We start from the raw sequence: 14,820 nt of genomic DNA, 5'->3' as shown, positions 1-14,820 counted from the left end.
TGAAGCAAACACGAGTGAGCTGCCAGCTCTCACTGCCAGGTCCTTCACATGCTGCATCCCTTAAATCCCACCTTCCCAGCTGCCAGGTTCACCATTAGCCAGGAGCAGGCGGAGAAGGATCTGGGGGCTTTCAGGAATGGAAAAAAACCCACGGCCGTCCAGCCTCATCCCTGCCTGGGCCTCATCACATAGGATTAAGAAGAGGATGGATGGTTTCCTCCCCAAAAAATCCATCACCTGGACAGCCCCAAAAGCAGGATGGCAGCTGGGGACAAGAGGGACAACTAAGCTCCTCCTGGGGTGCTTATCCCAGGCCAGAGCACAGCACATCCTCCCAGGAACAGCAGCTCACACTTCAGAAGGGCTCATCACACTGGAGCCACCTAAGGAATGTTTTCCCTGGGCTTCCACAGCTAATTATGATTTTCTCCCTCACCAGCCTCAAGAGCTCCTTTCCCTGCATAGCCCAGGCTGCATTTTGCAAAAATAAAACCCTCAAATCTGCCCAAATAAAAGCCCCAGGAAGCTCCCAGCCAGAGCAGACATCCCCAGGGATGCTGTGGCACCATCTCAGGACCTTCAACGATGTCCCAGACGTGGGGACAACTCATCCCACTGCCCGCCAAGGACGAGTTACCCGAGGGGTGGTTAATGGCTTCATTCCCCCAGCCCAGTGCTGGGCACTAAATAATATTAATGGCACCTCCTGGCTCCTCGTTAAAACTTGCACTGGCACTTAATTCAGGCTGTAGATCAAACCCCTCAATGAAATCACCATCCATCCCCTCCCTAATCAGAGGCTGAGACCAGCACACGTTCCCTCGTCTCACCTTTAGGAATATTTTCCTATTGGAATGCAGAGCTTGGCTTCATGACGGGGGAGGACAACTAAAAATAGCCCCTCACAGGTGATTTAGGGAGGTCCCTTCCTCACCAGGCCCTGTCAGAACCCTCTTGCATCCCAGCACTGGGATTAACCAGCCTGAATTCTGGAGCCATCTCGGACAGATGACAGCATCCCTTCAGGATTTTCCTCTTTATTCCACTGCTTGAGGGATGAGAATAAAGCAGAGGGATGAGGGCAGGCATTGGCCATTTGCTCCCAGCGCTGGGGGATGGATGAGGGCAGCTCAGGTGGGGTTGAGAGGGGAACATGAAGGTTTTGCTCTGGGAATTCCAATCTTCAGACTATTTATGTCCAAAGCTGCATCTCAGAGACCACACCGAGCCCGGAAAGCATTGGCCAAAACAACCCCAAATTTATTTGTCAAGGCACAATAATCCCTTCAGATTCTGGACTTTAAATAATGACTAAAACCAGCAGAAGAGCCATCGGGGACTTCTCCACCCCTGGAGCAGGACCAGGGACGCGCCACCTCGTTCACCCCGGCAGTTTGGGTGCCCCCATGCCCCCAGCAGCAACAGGAGGACTCCCAGGACATGCACAAGGGCAAAACCCCATGATCCCATGGGAAAAACGGGTGCTCAACCCCACACCCTGGCCAGGTTTGGCCCAACCAGTGCTTCAGCACCCGAAGCATCAGCTCTGTCACCACGGGGAGGACAGCAGGGCCTCACCTGGCCAGCAGGTGCCCCCCAAGGCCTGCCCTTCCCAAAAAAACCCAAGTCCTAAGCAGGAGATAACCACCCCAATGGGATTTTGCATTTAAGGCAAAAATATAAGTCCAGTGGGAACCACAGTGTTGCAAAGTGAAAAAAATAATTATCCCCACATGCCCCTGGAGTGGTGCCTCCAGGGGGGCCAAGAGCACCGTGCCTGGGGACCCCTGGGTCCCACCCATCTTCCCAGAGCCTCCAGGGCTCCAGCAGTCATTCCCAGGGACCTTGCTGAGCCATCACCACTCTCAAGGCCTCTGGGCTTGGGAAGGGCAGTGAAATGTGCCCTGGAAGGCACCTGGAAGGTGGCTGGCTCAGCTGTGGCCACGAGGGAGGAGGTGCAGGGGGTGCCTGGGGGAAAGGGTGACGCTGGTTGTTCTCAGCCCCACGTGGGGATGGACAGGGAAAATCCTCCATCCCACACACACCATCCCTAGGAGGGACACACCAGCCTTCGGAGCTTGCCAGGGATGAAGAGATGCAGCCTCTTTGCAGCCCCAGGGCACCCCAAAGACATGGCCAGGGAGGGAGGAAGGTGATGGGACCCGGGATGAGGGGTGGCAGCAGGTCCGTGTCCTCCCAGGGGACCCGGACCTCGTCCCCACTGGGGACATCTCAGCTGGTCCAGGGCACAGGGCACTGCCCTGTCAATCAATTTCTTGCTCGTTATCTGGGAAGAAAAAAAAAAGACTAAATAAATAACTGACAAACATATTAAAAAAGAATAACTCACAGGTCTAACTTAATAAGTTCACTTGGTTGCAGCAGCTCTGGGCTCTCCTCGCCCAGGAAAACTGGGATCCCCACTCCCAAGGGTGATGTCAGCCTCAGGCAAATACTACCAGGCACATTTAGGTGTGTTTTTATCCCTTCCTTCATCCTCCTGGCTAGAAATGCCCCTGTAGCCAGCAAATCCTGGGAGGTGTTATTATCCAAGCTTCGTTTCTGCTGCAAAAGTGGTCGAGGAGCCAGTGGGAGATGTCTGGCACATGGGGTTAAGCAAACAGGACGCACTGGGAATGAAAAGCCAAGGGGCCAGGAAATGGAGCACAGTTGAATGAAAGAGGAAGGAAGGGTTAAATTAGCAGTGATTCACCAGCAGCAGAGGCCAAGCCTCTGATTTAATAAGAAACGAAATAAATTAAAAGATTGAGATCTGGGGATGGGAATGAGTCGGGGAGGAGCAGGACTGACCAGGCACAGAGAGAGCTGGAACCCAGCACTGGGCTGGGAGGGGTGATGGGCTGCTGGCAGCACCGAGCCAAGGGGTTGGGAGAAGACAGAGAAAGGCAGAAACGGGACCTGAGACACCAATTTCCATGGATTTCCACCTGAAATTCAGCACCAGTCTGCTGCTGGGGAATTCTGCATGGGGAGGGATGGAGCTCTCTGCAAGGGCAGGACCAACCCCAGCAATTCCTCTTCTCTCAGCAAACCGACAGCAACACTCAAAATAACCCCAAATTCCTCACAGTGTCCAGAGCTGGTGGCAGGTGGGTTTTCCTGATCCCAAGGTGCCCAAGAAAAGGAAGGGTAAGAGAAGAAACATCCTGTGGAAGCCACTGGCTGCCTCACTCCATCGCTGCTGGGAGACATGAGTGGCACCCAGGGCAAGCACAGGCCAAACTGGGGTGGGAATGGGTCCTGGGAAATCACTGATCTGGGAAAATCTGATGGAGAACTGGGGTGGAAAAAGATGAAAATTGAAAATACGGAGGAAAAAAAAAACCAAAATCCAATAGATGCTTTTCACATAGATCTGAGCATCACCCGAAGACGATGCTTAGGGTGAAACCTTCACCAGGGGCCAGCTCATGGTCCTGCCAAATCCACTCACCCTCTTTGCTCTCCACACTTTTCAGTAGCTGCAGAGCTGTGAAAAGCAAAACAGCACATGGTCAGTCCTTCACCCCTGCAAGGAAACATCTTCCCAGAGGAAATAAGTAAAAACCCCACTTTAGGGAACCCATCCCAACAACTAAAACCCTGGTCCCTAAATCTCCCCAGCAGAAGAGACAGCATCCCAAGCAGGGTTGCTCCTGTGCCAGCAGATAAAGGCAATCACTGGGCATATAATTAAACTGTTAGATGCTTTTTTATCATGGGATAGACTGGCTTATCAAGGACCTGCCAGGTGAGGGATGTGCCAGAGAAAAGAGGAGCGTGGGGGGCTGAGCACCGATGGAGGGGCAGTAAAATGCACTGTCTATATAACAAACCCTCAGGTTTATTATACGGGACCATGCACCCACCTGTCTTGGGCTCTTCCCCCTCCTCATCCTGCTCCTCCGTCCCTGCAAAAGAGCAAGACAGAGTGTGGGAAACGTGCCAGTGCCCACCCTGAACCCCACCTCCCTGGATTTTGGGGATGCCCCTTGGATCGCCGGCTGCTCGGAGCAACCCGCAATCACCGCGTATCCCGGGGTTTGCTCGGGATCAGGTGCTGCTGAGCTGCTGGGGGTGCTCAGGGAGGTGACTGGCACCCACCTGCATGGGCACTCCATGGGGGTATTCCCCCAGCACACGCTGTGCCAGCATGGCACACTCCCTACAAGCGAAGCAGGAAAAGGCACAGCTCCAGGCGACGCAGCGCAGCCGTCGCATCCCTATTTATAGCACGGCTGCCATCTGGAGCAACACTCGGCGAGGGGCTTAGCGGGACACCACGGATCCCCCGGCACCTCCAGGATACCCCACCACCGAGGGATGAGCATCCCCCGTCCTACAGCACCCACCAGGCTGCCACCCTTGGAGCCCGGGAGCTTTTACACCTCACGGGCAAGTCCTGCCACGCTGCAGTTCCCAGCAGGAAAGCCCAGCAAAAATCGCTGTTCCCACGAGCCTGGCAGCCACAGGAGGCAGGAAGGGTCCCTGCCTGGCCTCTGGCTGAGCAAGAGCCACGGCAAAAGGTTATTCCTGAGGGTGGGTGTGCAGCCATCAGTGGAAAACATCACGGGGTGGGAGCTGTGTCTTGATGCTAAAGGACTGAGGTCAGCTGGCCCCAGGCCACGGCTGAGTGTCACGGCCCTGAAAATCCCCTGGCTGAGGAGAAAATACTCTGTACAGAGGGAAAAATATTACATATATATAAAAAAAATACATCTATAACTTCTGCAGATGTTTTCCTAGAGAAAAAAAACCCTCTGTCCCCATTGCTGGGGACACGGACAGCCAGGGATCACGGTGGCATCATTGCTTCCAAGGTCCTTCCTGGCAGGGAGAGGAGTGAAGCAGGAGCCCCCGGGGAGGGAGACTGCGGGTCCCGGCCCCGCAGAGCGATGTCGGCAGGGAAAGGCTTTGGCAGAGCAAATGCCTCGGGAGGCAGCGAGAGAAAACAACGGGGAATGCCAGCAAAGCTGCTTCCTCGGCCATTTTCGGAGCACGGCAGCTTTTTAAAGCAACAACCCCCCCCCTTTTTGTGCAAACACGTCTCCATAAATAAAAAAACCAACCCAAACAGGAGGAGGATGCAGGAAACAAGAGCACAGAGCATCTCTCTTACGTTATTTCTACGGTGCTAAGTGCTAGAGGTACCTCCTTGGAGGAGATGCTCCTGGCTGTGGGTACCAGACACACGGAGGATGCTCAGAGCAGGAAAAGGGGGAGACAGGCTGGGTGGGAGGAAAACCAGGTGTATGTTTGAAAGAGCTGTCTGCAGCCAGCATGGGCTCTGTGGCCCAGATCTGCTGGTGCCAGCACCCCCAGCATCCCTTCCTCCTTTAAAAGACACCACCACCAAGGCAAACCCGTGCTGGTTGACACTTGTCCCAGCTCCCCCCATTCCATCACCCTCAGCAAACCATTCCCCCTTTCTGGGGGAAGGAGCTGCCCCATTACCTGCGTTTTCCTCCTCTTCCTCGCAGCTCTCCCGGATTTTCTTGTGGCACACGTAGGCCAGGACGACGAGCAGCCCCAGGACGCAGATGGCGAGTCCCACCGTGACCCAGAGCGCGGCGGCGGGGAAGGCGAGGTGCTGGCCTTGCAGGGGAGGGGACACACAACACCTGGGTGAGCACCACTGCCCAACCAGGGAACGTGTGCCCCACACCAGGACCCCGCGGTGCCGGGGGCACGTCCCCATGGAGGGAGTTGGTGGCACAAGGGTGGCTTTGGAAGGCAAACCATCGGTGCACAGAACTATGGCCTCCCCCAGCAGGTCTGGATCCAGCAGGGAAGCAGCAGGTTGAGTCACTCCCTAAAATACTTCATTAAATCTTTATATAATTGCACTAATAAATTCAACTGCAGGCTGACCCTTCCCTTGCTAAGAAGCTCAGGAGAAGCATCAGATGATCCTGCACCTGCTCCCTTTCCCCTGTCATCTCATGCCAGGGAGGATGAGAATACCTTCCCCATGGTCTGGAATCATAGAATGGCCTGAGTTGGAAGGGACATTAAAGCTTACCATGGGCATGGACACCTTCCACTATCCCTGGTTGCTCCAAGCCCCGTCCAACATGGCCCTCAACACTTCCAGGGATCCAGGGGCAGCCACAGCTTCTCTGGGCAACCTGGGACAGGGCCTCACCACCCTCACAGGGAAGAATTCTTTCCCAATATCCCATCTAACCCTGCCTTCTGGCAGTCTCAATACATTGTCCCTTGTCCTGTCACTCTTGGCCCTTGTCCAAAGTCCCTCTCCATATTTTTGGAGGTTCCTTCAGGAACTGGAATAAGGTGGCAGGGACCACCAGGGCTCAGGGGATATCTCCTGGAGTACTGGGAATCCAATTTTTCCCCATATTACTGCTCCTTCTTCAAATACAGTCTTGCCCCAAGCCCTGCCCCTTCATAGATATCACCCCAAGGTTGACCTTTTTTTTGCATGCTCAGGAGCCCATCCAAAAGTCACCCCCCTGTCCCCAACTAGCAGCATCCACACAGGTTTTCCTGCAAGAGTTTGGTGCATCCAGCTAGAAAGTTTATGCTCCACCAGGGATCCACCTTCCTAACCAGCAAATGCCATACCAAGAGTAATTAAATACTAATTAATGCTATTGGGGAGGGCAAGAGGTTATAAGGAGCTTTGGGAGGGCAGCAGGCAGAGCTCAGAGAGAAGCAGTGAGGCTGAATGTGCTTGATGGATTCCTCCAGCCTGTATTCCCGAATTGGATTGGTGCAGTTGGGATGGAGATCCCCAAATTTAGAGCACCCCATGGTAACGGGCTAAGGAGAAGACACCTGCCATACCCTGTGCTGATACTTTGGACTGGCACAGGGCAAAGAGCAAAGCTGGAGACTAAGAACTAAGGACACTGGTTCTTACTGGGATGCTGGTGTGGGGTGACAGAGGAGACAGCACAGCCTCGAGTCACCCTTGTAGGTCCATGGGGGAGGTTGGTAGAGCAGGGACATAGCGTAGCAACACCCAGGGTGGCTTTGGGCCACAGTAGGGATTCCAGATCCCAGTGCCACCACGGTCACCTTCTGCAGACAGAGCCCAGCCCTTCCTTCCCCCAGATCTGGTGGCTCACCCACCCGTGATGGTGACGGACGCGTGGCCGTGCTGCTGCAGCACCAGGTTCTGCACCAGGCAGGAGTAGGTGATGCTGGGCTCCACCAGCACCTGGAGGACGCTGTGCACATCAAAGAGACCTTCCTCGTTGGCCACCTGGGACGTGGTGATGTTCTCCGTGATGTTGCTGCCCCGGCTGTCCTGCCAGAGCACGCTGGCCTCGGGGTAGCCGCGGGAAGCGTGGCACGTCACGATGGCCAGGTCACCTGGCTTCAAGTCCTTGCTGGGCTCCAGGTGCACACTGGGCTTGGAGTAGGGAGCTGCAAGGGAAAGGACAACCAGCATGATGTGATGGAGACAACCAAAGGATCAGGATCGGGAGCAACCCAATGAGGTTGGGCAAGCTCCAGGACAGATTCTTCCAGCTGATAAAACCAATCAGCTGAAGGCTCCCCAACTTTGGATCATTTATGTCCATGCTTCCAAGTGTTCTCTTAACTGGGAGCTTCTCCATGATGGCAGGGAAGAGACTGTAACCCACAAAGCACTATTTTGGGGAGGTGCAGCTGGCTGGTCTCTAACAGAGACCTGAATTCACGGGGAAACCACAGCAGGGGTGGAGAGAGGGGCTCCACAAAGCATGATGGGAGACCCTTTCCTGCTGGGGAGACACACAGGGACAGCCCAGCTCCCCCTGCCTCACCTGCCACCTGCAGCGTCACCGCGGCGCTGTTGTAGTCGCGGACGCGCACGAAGCAGGTGAAGCTGCCCTCGTCCGCGATCTCCACGCGCCGCAGCAGCAGGGACACGTTGCCCTGGGGCAGCTGGTCATAGAAGAGGGACGTGCGGTTGGTGTAGACCCTGCCCTGGTCTTCCAGCTGGTCCCGGCCACCGGAGAACCTGTGGACCAAGCGCTTGGTGTCTGTCAGCTGCCAGATGAGGCTCAGGTCGTCCAGGCTGAAGTTGGCCTCGGGGGAGAAGGAGCAGCGCAGGGTGGCGTCCTGGCCAAAAAGAGCCACCACGGGCTCATCCGGGACCTGGATCTCCATGGCACCTACAGGAGGGTGACAAGGGCAAAAGCACGGGGTGGTGGGACCTGCAGAAGCACCTCCTTAAGCTTCCACCTGGGTAACATCTAAGCAAACGGAGGGATGCCCATGGGTGGGACCCATGGGCAGGTGGCATCTCAGGACCGTCGCCAACCAAGCCCACCCTGCCAGGAGGAAGACAGCCCCACGTCCAGCACCACACCAGGGGCACCAGTGCCTTCAGATGCCAGACACAGTCACGAGCACCCAAACCTGCACCCCTCGGGACACACAGCCTGGATTGTCCCCATGGGGAGGGGAGGTCAGAAGGTGACAGCAGTGGGGACACAGTCCTGTGTCCCCAGGATGAGCCAGCTCTGGCCAGGCTGGCAGGCACTAGATGGCACCAGTGCTCCAGCACGATGCCAACCGGTGTGCCATGGCATGGTGCCAACCTCATCCCAGTGCCACGGCAAGATGCCAACCAGTGTGCCATGGCACGGTGCCAAACTCATCCCAATGCTCCAGCACAATGCCAACCATGTCCCAGTCCCACGGCACAATGCCAACCCTACCACGGAGCAATACCAGCTGTGCCAGGGCTGCTGGACCTGAAGGTAGTCCTGGGGTGCCTGTTGGCACCAATGTCCCCCAAAGCAGACCCCAATCCCAAAACAGGGAGGAAAAGGGGGGAAATCTCACCTCAGACCATGGATTTACTTTATATTTCAAGCTCAGCACCACTGCAGAGCACGGTAAAGCCCTTCCCACAAATACCTCCCATGGGACGAGGGCAGTAATGAGACATTAAATTTGAGGCAAGAGACTGCTTGGGGAGGATGAGGAGCTGTGGGGGAGGATGAGGAGCTGCAGGAAGGAGCCAGGCAGGAGGAGCCCTGCCAGGGGGTGCAGATGGACAGACAGGCAGGACAAGAGCATTGGGCAGCCTGCCTGGCTCCAGGGAGACTCCAGAGTGTCACGTCTCCCTCTGGCTAATAATAAATGCCAGTGGGTTTTAGGAACCAGCCTGGCCAGAATCGTTGCTGGCTGTGGAATCCAAAAGGATTCAGTCCCAAGGTCTCTCCCAGGTAAGTCAAAACCTTCAGGATTTACTCCTCCCCTGACTTTGCCATTCAGCTGTAGCACATGGAAGGAGGTGTCCCCTGCTACGAAGTGCCACCACAAGCCATGGCCAGGGTGATGCCCTGGGCAGCCAGAGGACCACAAAACAGGAAAAACACCTTGGGGGACCTGCCACCAGGAACCACAGAGCAAAGGCAGCTTTGTTGGGATAAACATGGCACTCAGGACATGTCCTTTGGGGTGGTGACATGCTGACCCCCCCTCAGCCCTACTCACCTGCCAGCACTCCCAGGACAAGCAGCAGGAAGAACATCCTTGGCAGAAGCAAAGTCTGGATAAGAAAGCAGGAGAAAGCACAGCCTGGGGAGTCCTCACAGGGAGCCTTCTCTCCTGGAACAAGAGCTCTGAGCTGAAGAAAAACAGAAGGAAACACTGAGATGGTGCTGGGAACCAGGGACAAAGAGCAAGAGAAGGGAGGAGTTCGGCACCAGGTCGGGGATCCCACACCAGCCATCCCCACGGAGCACCCACCCTGTCACAAAACCTGGGAGGGGGTTCACCTCCAGCCTGGCACCAGCCAAGGGATTGCTGCATCCCCAGCATCGGGGAGCCGATGGAGCCGGAGGCAGCTCTTGTGCTGGAGGCGTTGGCCGGTGCCCTGGGGAAGCCACGTGAGCCTCTTCCCTTCCTCCCTGCTTCTCCTCCCCTTTGTTTCTCTCTTTCCCAGCTTTTCCCCGCAGCTGTTACATCCCTGTCCTCCAAGAGGAGGCAACTCGCTCCCAGCGTCCAAAATTGCTAAAAACTAAACAGAAGAAGCTAAACGGGAGAGGTTTGCAGATTCCTGGCTCCGCCAGCAGCTGGAGGGCTGGGAGGTTCATCCCTGTTCAAGGCAGAAAAATCTCCGGCATGAGGTTGTCCCGAAAAATGGGGAATAGAGCCAGAGTGTCTCAGAGCTGGATGTGGGGAGAGGTGAGGGCAAGCTGCCAGGCACCGCTGGCTACTCTGGCTGGATTCCTGAGCATCCCTCCCAGCCCTGCCAAGAGCTCGTGACCCGCGTTCCTCCCTCACAGCAGAAATGAGCCCCAGATATCGCAGCCAGCGGCGCTGCTGCGTTGTCCCATCCCTGTCCCAGCACATCCCAGAGCTCCCCTGCTCCACCCGGAGCCTCTAGCACCGACACAGCCAAGTTTGAAATAAATCAGTGTCGTGGCACCAGTTGCCTGGGGGGCAGCAAGAACAACGTGGGCCATTGGCACCTTATTCCTTAAACCCCCCTCAGTCAGGGAAAAGGCAGCCCCGAAGCTCTGGTCAGCTCAGCTCCCACGGGGGAAACTGAGGCACGGGGAGAAACTGAGGCACAGGGAATGGGGGTAGCTGAGGTACAGTTTTGCCCCAAGATCTCTGAGGGAGCATCCCCTCTCCTTCTGTCCCACGCACGAGGCTCTTTGGAGAAAACAAATTATCCAGCTTTTTTCTTAAACCTGACTCTTGCCTTTTCCCAAGTGCACAAGCCCAGAGCCAGCCTTGTGCTCAATGCCAGGCAGCCGGGAAGAGAGGGAGCCGTGGCAGGAGAGGGTGATGGGGCATCACTCAGCTGCCCAGACGAGGGAAACCATGACTCATCTCCCTTGGAGTTCTTCCCTTTTCCTGGTGATGCTAAAATAAATTATATTTTACAGGTTTTGTGACCTACAAGTCCTGCCAGACTCACTCAGAGGTGTCACGGGAAGGGGACACCCATGTCCCCAGTCCTCCTTCTGCAGCTGGGAGTCTTGCCTTTCTGTGACTCAGTTTCCCCATTCCTGTGGTGTCATCCCGGGACAAAGGATGGGCTCTGTCCCAGACCTGAGCTTCTGTCACAAATTGGGATGTAAGGAACTCCACAAATACATTCCTTGGAAGAGGAATGCCCTTGTGAAGGCAAGCCAGGAGGCTGAATCCTCCAGAAACCCAAGGAATAACTAAATCCCCCCAGGAATCATACCTCATCCCTTCCCTATTTTTTATTTACTATCACAGAGCTTTTTTATAATACCCACATTATCAGCTGCCAAATTATCACCCTGAGGTGTGAAGAAAACATCTACAGACCCAGGGATATGTCCTCACCTCCCAGTCCAGCTCAATCCCAACTTTTGGGGGTGCCTGGGTTGAGCCCCCCACTCTGCTCCTCTCGTGCCTGGGGTTTGTGCCAGCCAAGAGCCCAGCTCTGCTCTAGACTATTTTTAGTTGCTGCTCAATTTCTGGGTGCACAGCAGCAGCTCCTCACTCAGGACTCTGCAGGGATGGGGGACACAGCAAAGCAGGGGTGGAAGGATGGGGTGCAACTCTCAAATTCCAGGTGCGGATTCAGGGCGTGATGTTTGGGGTTAGGGAGGGACAAGGATTTGGGGTGCGAATGCAGGAAAAAGGGATGAGGGTTCAGGGTGACACTTGATGGCAAGAAGGGATGAGGATTTGGGGTGATACTTCACAGGAGGATGGAACAAGGATCGGGGTGATACTTGGTCCCTGGAAGTAGCAAGGATTCAGGGTGATACTTGGCAGGAGGAAGGGACGAGGATTTGGGGTACAATACTTGGCAGGAGGAAGGGACAAGGATTTGGGGTGCAATACTTGGCAGGAAGAAGGGATGAAGATTCAGGGTGATACTTGGTGGCAGGAAGGGACAAGGATTTGGGATACAATACTTGGCAGGAGGAAGGGACAAGGACTTGAGGTGATACTTGGCAGGAGGAAAGAATATAAATTCGGGGTGATACTTGGTGACAGGAAGGAGGGGGGTATCTCTTGTCTCAGCCCAGGGAAAAGGGGAACAACCGCTTCCCCTCGGAATTTTGTCCCACGAGTGGGGTGTGTTCAGCCCAATACATTAAATAGGGCGGTTTAAATCGGATTTCTAAGCATGCCGGGATGCCGCCGTCCCTGAATCCATACCCGCCATGGGAAGCGACGGGGCCACCGCCTGCCCCCCGGGACTGCCCGCACCGAGACCGGGGGACCCCGACACCCCCTCCCCCCAACATCCGCCGGGGCTCCCCGAGCCCCCCAGCCCCGGCTGCGCCGTGTCCCCCCGGCGGGGCTCGGCTCGGGGGGAGCCCCATTCATTCCGCCCTCCCGGAACACCGCCCGGGTCCCGCGCCCCGGCCCGCGGGAGGGGCAGCGGGGGCGGCGGCGGCTCCTCCCGCGGGGTTGCCCCGCTCCCGGCCGGACCCCCGGCACCCCCCGAGCCCCCCGGCCCCGGTGCGGTCCCAGCACCGCCTCCGAGCCGGCCGGGTCCCCCCGCACTTACCGGGCAGCGGCGGCGGCAGCGCGGGGTCCGGGCGGCGGCCCCGGCCCGATTGGCTGCGGCTGCTTCCTGCCGGGAACGGCGCGGGAGGAGCCTGGAGCGGGACACGGGGGAGAGCGGGGCTGGGGGACTGGGGAGCCTGGAACTGAGGGATCGGGGAGAGCGGGGCTGAGGGATTGGGGAGAGCGGGGCTGAGGGATTGGGGAGAGCGGGGCTGAGGGATTGGGGAGAGCGGGGCTGGGGGACTGGGGTGCACAGAACTGGGGGATTGGGGATCCTGGAACTGAGGGATCCGGGAGAGCGGGATTGGGGGATTGGGGAGCCTGGAACTGAGGGATCGGGGAGCCTGGAACTGAGGGATCGGGGAGAGCGGGGCTGGGGGACTGGGGAGCACTGAGCCAGGGCGATTGAGGAGCCTGGAGCTGGAGGATTGAGGAGCTGGGGGGTTGGCGAGCGCGGGGCTGAGGGATTGGGGAACCTGGAGCTGGGGGATTGGGGTGCACAGGGCCGAGAGAGCAGGGTGCGTTCAGCCAGGGGATTGGGATGCACGGGGCTGCGGGATTGGGGTGCGCAGGCATGGGAGTTTGGGGAGCACTGAACCAGGGAGATTGGGGTGCATGGGGCCAGGGGGTTGGGGTGCACGGAGCTGGGAGAGTTGGGGAACACCAGACTAGAAGAATGGGGTGCACAGAGCCAGAGTTTATGGATTAGGGTGTTTGACACTGGGGGATTGGGGTGCACTAAGATGGGAGGGTTGGAGGCACCAAGCCAGGAGGGATTGGGGTGCTCAGGGCTGAGGAATTGGAAAGCACAGAGCCAGGAGGGTTCAGCCAAGGAATTGGAGTGTCTGGTGCTGGGGGATTGGGGTGCAGAGCTGGAAGGGTTGGGGTATACTGAGCCAGGTGATTTGGGGTACGCTGAGACAGGGCATTAGGGTGAATTCAGCCAAGGGACTGGGGTACATGCTGGGCCTGGGTATTGGGGTGCACAGAGTTGGGGAAGCAGAGTTTATAGAGCCAGGGGATTGGGATACCCATGGCCTGGGCATTGGGGTGCATGGAACTGGGGTACACATAACCCAGGGCATGGGGGTGCGTGGAGCCAGGAGACCAGAGCACAGGAAGATGGGAACGTTGGGATACACAGAGTTGGGGGTCCAGGACACACCAGTGCAGAGGATTGGGGTACACAGACGCAGGAAACGTGGGGGTGCACAGAGCTGGGAGAACAGGATGCATGGAGCCAACCCTCAAGGTTGGGAGATGCAGACCCAGGGGACTGGGGTGCATGAACCGGGGATTTTGGAGACCTCAAATTCGGGATGGGGTGCACAGAGCCAGGAACCAAAGGCAGCTTGAGTTTGCCCTGCAGAGACCAGGCTGCTTCCCAGGAAAAACCTGGTTAATGATTTACCCACACCAGCTGCCCAGAGGCATTAGCAACCCCACACTGTGCTGGGCAGAAAGTGCTGCCTGGGGCTAGAGGGGGAACCCCTAAATATTTGGGAGCCGTGGCACTGGAAAGGGACACCCATGAGAGTCCCCCATCTAGAACAGCAAGACCTCAGTCACACAAGCATTGGGGCAGCCTCCCTCCTGCATCAACCACCCAAAGGGAGCACGGTTTCCTTGGAAAACCCCTCTCACCACCTTTTGGGGTTTGCTTTCCGGGGGGTGCAGCCCAGCTGGGCTCTGGGGGTCCCCACCATCGCTCCCACAGCCCAGCGGGTCGCTTTTGGCCGGGGCAGGGCTGCAGTGCTGAGCCTCCTCCCACGCTCCCACACACACAATGTCTCCTTTTATAGGGCCTCGGGACACCCAGCACTGCTCCTGACACGCATGGAGGGATGCATCCGCACGGAGACTGGGAAGAGAGCACGGCAGGGAAGGAAGAAGAGGAGGAGAAGGAAGAGCAGGGCACTAGGAGGGAGCCAGGTGATTTTTCAGCAGCACACACACAACAGATGTTTCCCCAAAGGATGCAGTTTCTGGTTTTTAATGTGATTTTCTCAAGGGGCCCCTCCACACCAGCAGCTCTTACTGTTTCTCCAAGGAGCCAGTGGATTCCCGGGGCTCCATCAGCTGCAGTCTGTGCTCCAGAGCCAGGTGCCTGTGTGGGAGGTTTGGGTCTTTCATTGCTCCAGAGCAAAGGAAGCTCCTCACCCTTTTGATTACAGAGGAAAGCTGGAACAACCAAACCTGGAGAGCTTAAAATTAAAAGGCAAGTAAAAATAACCCAAGACATGCTATATTTAAAACCATTTCATTTCTTTTACCCCCTTGCAGGCAAGGAAGGATTTTGCAGTGCTGGAGCTGGTAAAAGGCTGCACGGCTTGACCCCGGCACCAA

The 14,820-nt window shown here is 56.8% G+C and overlaps 1 protein-coding gene across 3 annotated transcripts; it reads right to left on the bottom strand.

Moving 5' to 3' along the window:
• Nucleotides 1-1,239: 1,239 nt before the first annotated feature.
• On the bottom strand, nucleotides 1,240-12,539 carry CD276 (CD276 molecule). Of its 3 annotated transcripts, none has more exons than XM_032699819.1 (8): nucleotides 12,476-12,539; nucleotides 9,460-9,592; nucleotides 7,776-8,126; nucleotides 7,096-7,392; nucleotides 5,455-5,595; nucleotides 3,870-3,911; nucleotides 3,455-3,490; nucleotides 1,240-2,287 (listed from the first exon to the last, which is right to left on the bottom strand). In XM_032699819.1, the coding sequence occupies exons 2-8, from the start codon at nucleotides 9,494-9,496 to the stop codon at nucleotides 2,265-2,267; spliced, it is 927 nt and encodes a 308-aa protein (XP_032555710.1). In that variant the 5' UTR covers nucleotides 9,497-9,592; nucleotides 12,476-12,539; the 3' UTR covers nucleotides 1,240-2,264. The 3 variants fall into 3 exon arrangements, with proteins under 3 accessions (XP_032555710.1, XP_032555708.1, XP_032555709.1); XM_032699817.1 differs by lacking the exon at nucleotides 12,476-12,539 and adding an exon at nucleotides 9,715-9,783 and having other exon boundaries at nucleotides 5,455-5,775; XM_032699818.1 differs by lacking the exon at nucleotides 12,476-12,539 and adding an exon at nucleotides 9,715-9,783.
• Between the last annotated feature and the right edge of the window lie 2,281 nt (nucleotides 12,540-14,820).

The sequence above is a fragment of the Chiroxiphia lanceolata genome, chromosome 12 (assembly GCF_009829145.1).
Source record: "Chiroxiphia lanceolata isolate bChiLan1 chromosome 12, bChiLan1.pri, whole genome shotgun sequence".
NCBI lineage: Eukaryota > Metazoa > Chordata > Aves > Passeriformes > Pipridae > Chiroxiphia > Chiroxiphia lanceolata.
This window is presented reverse-complemented; position numbering and strand designations above follow the sequence as displayed.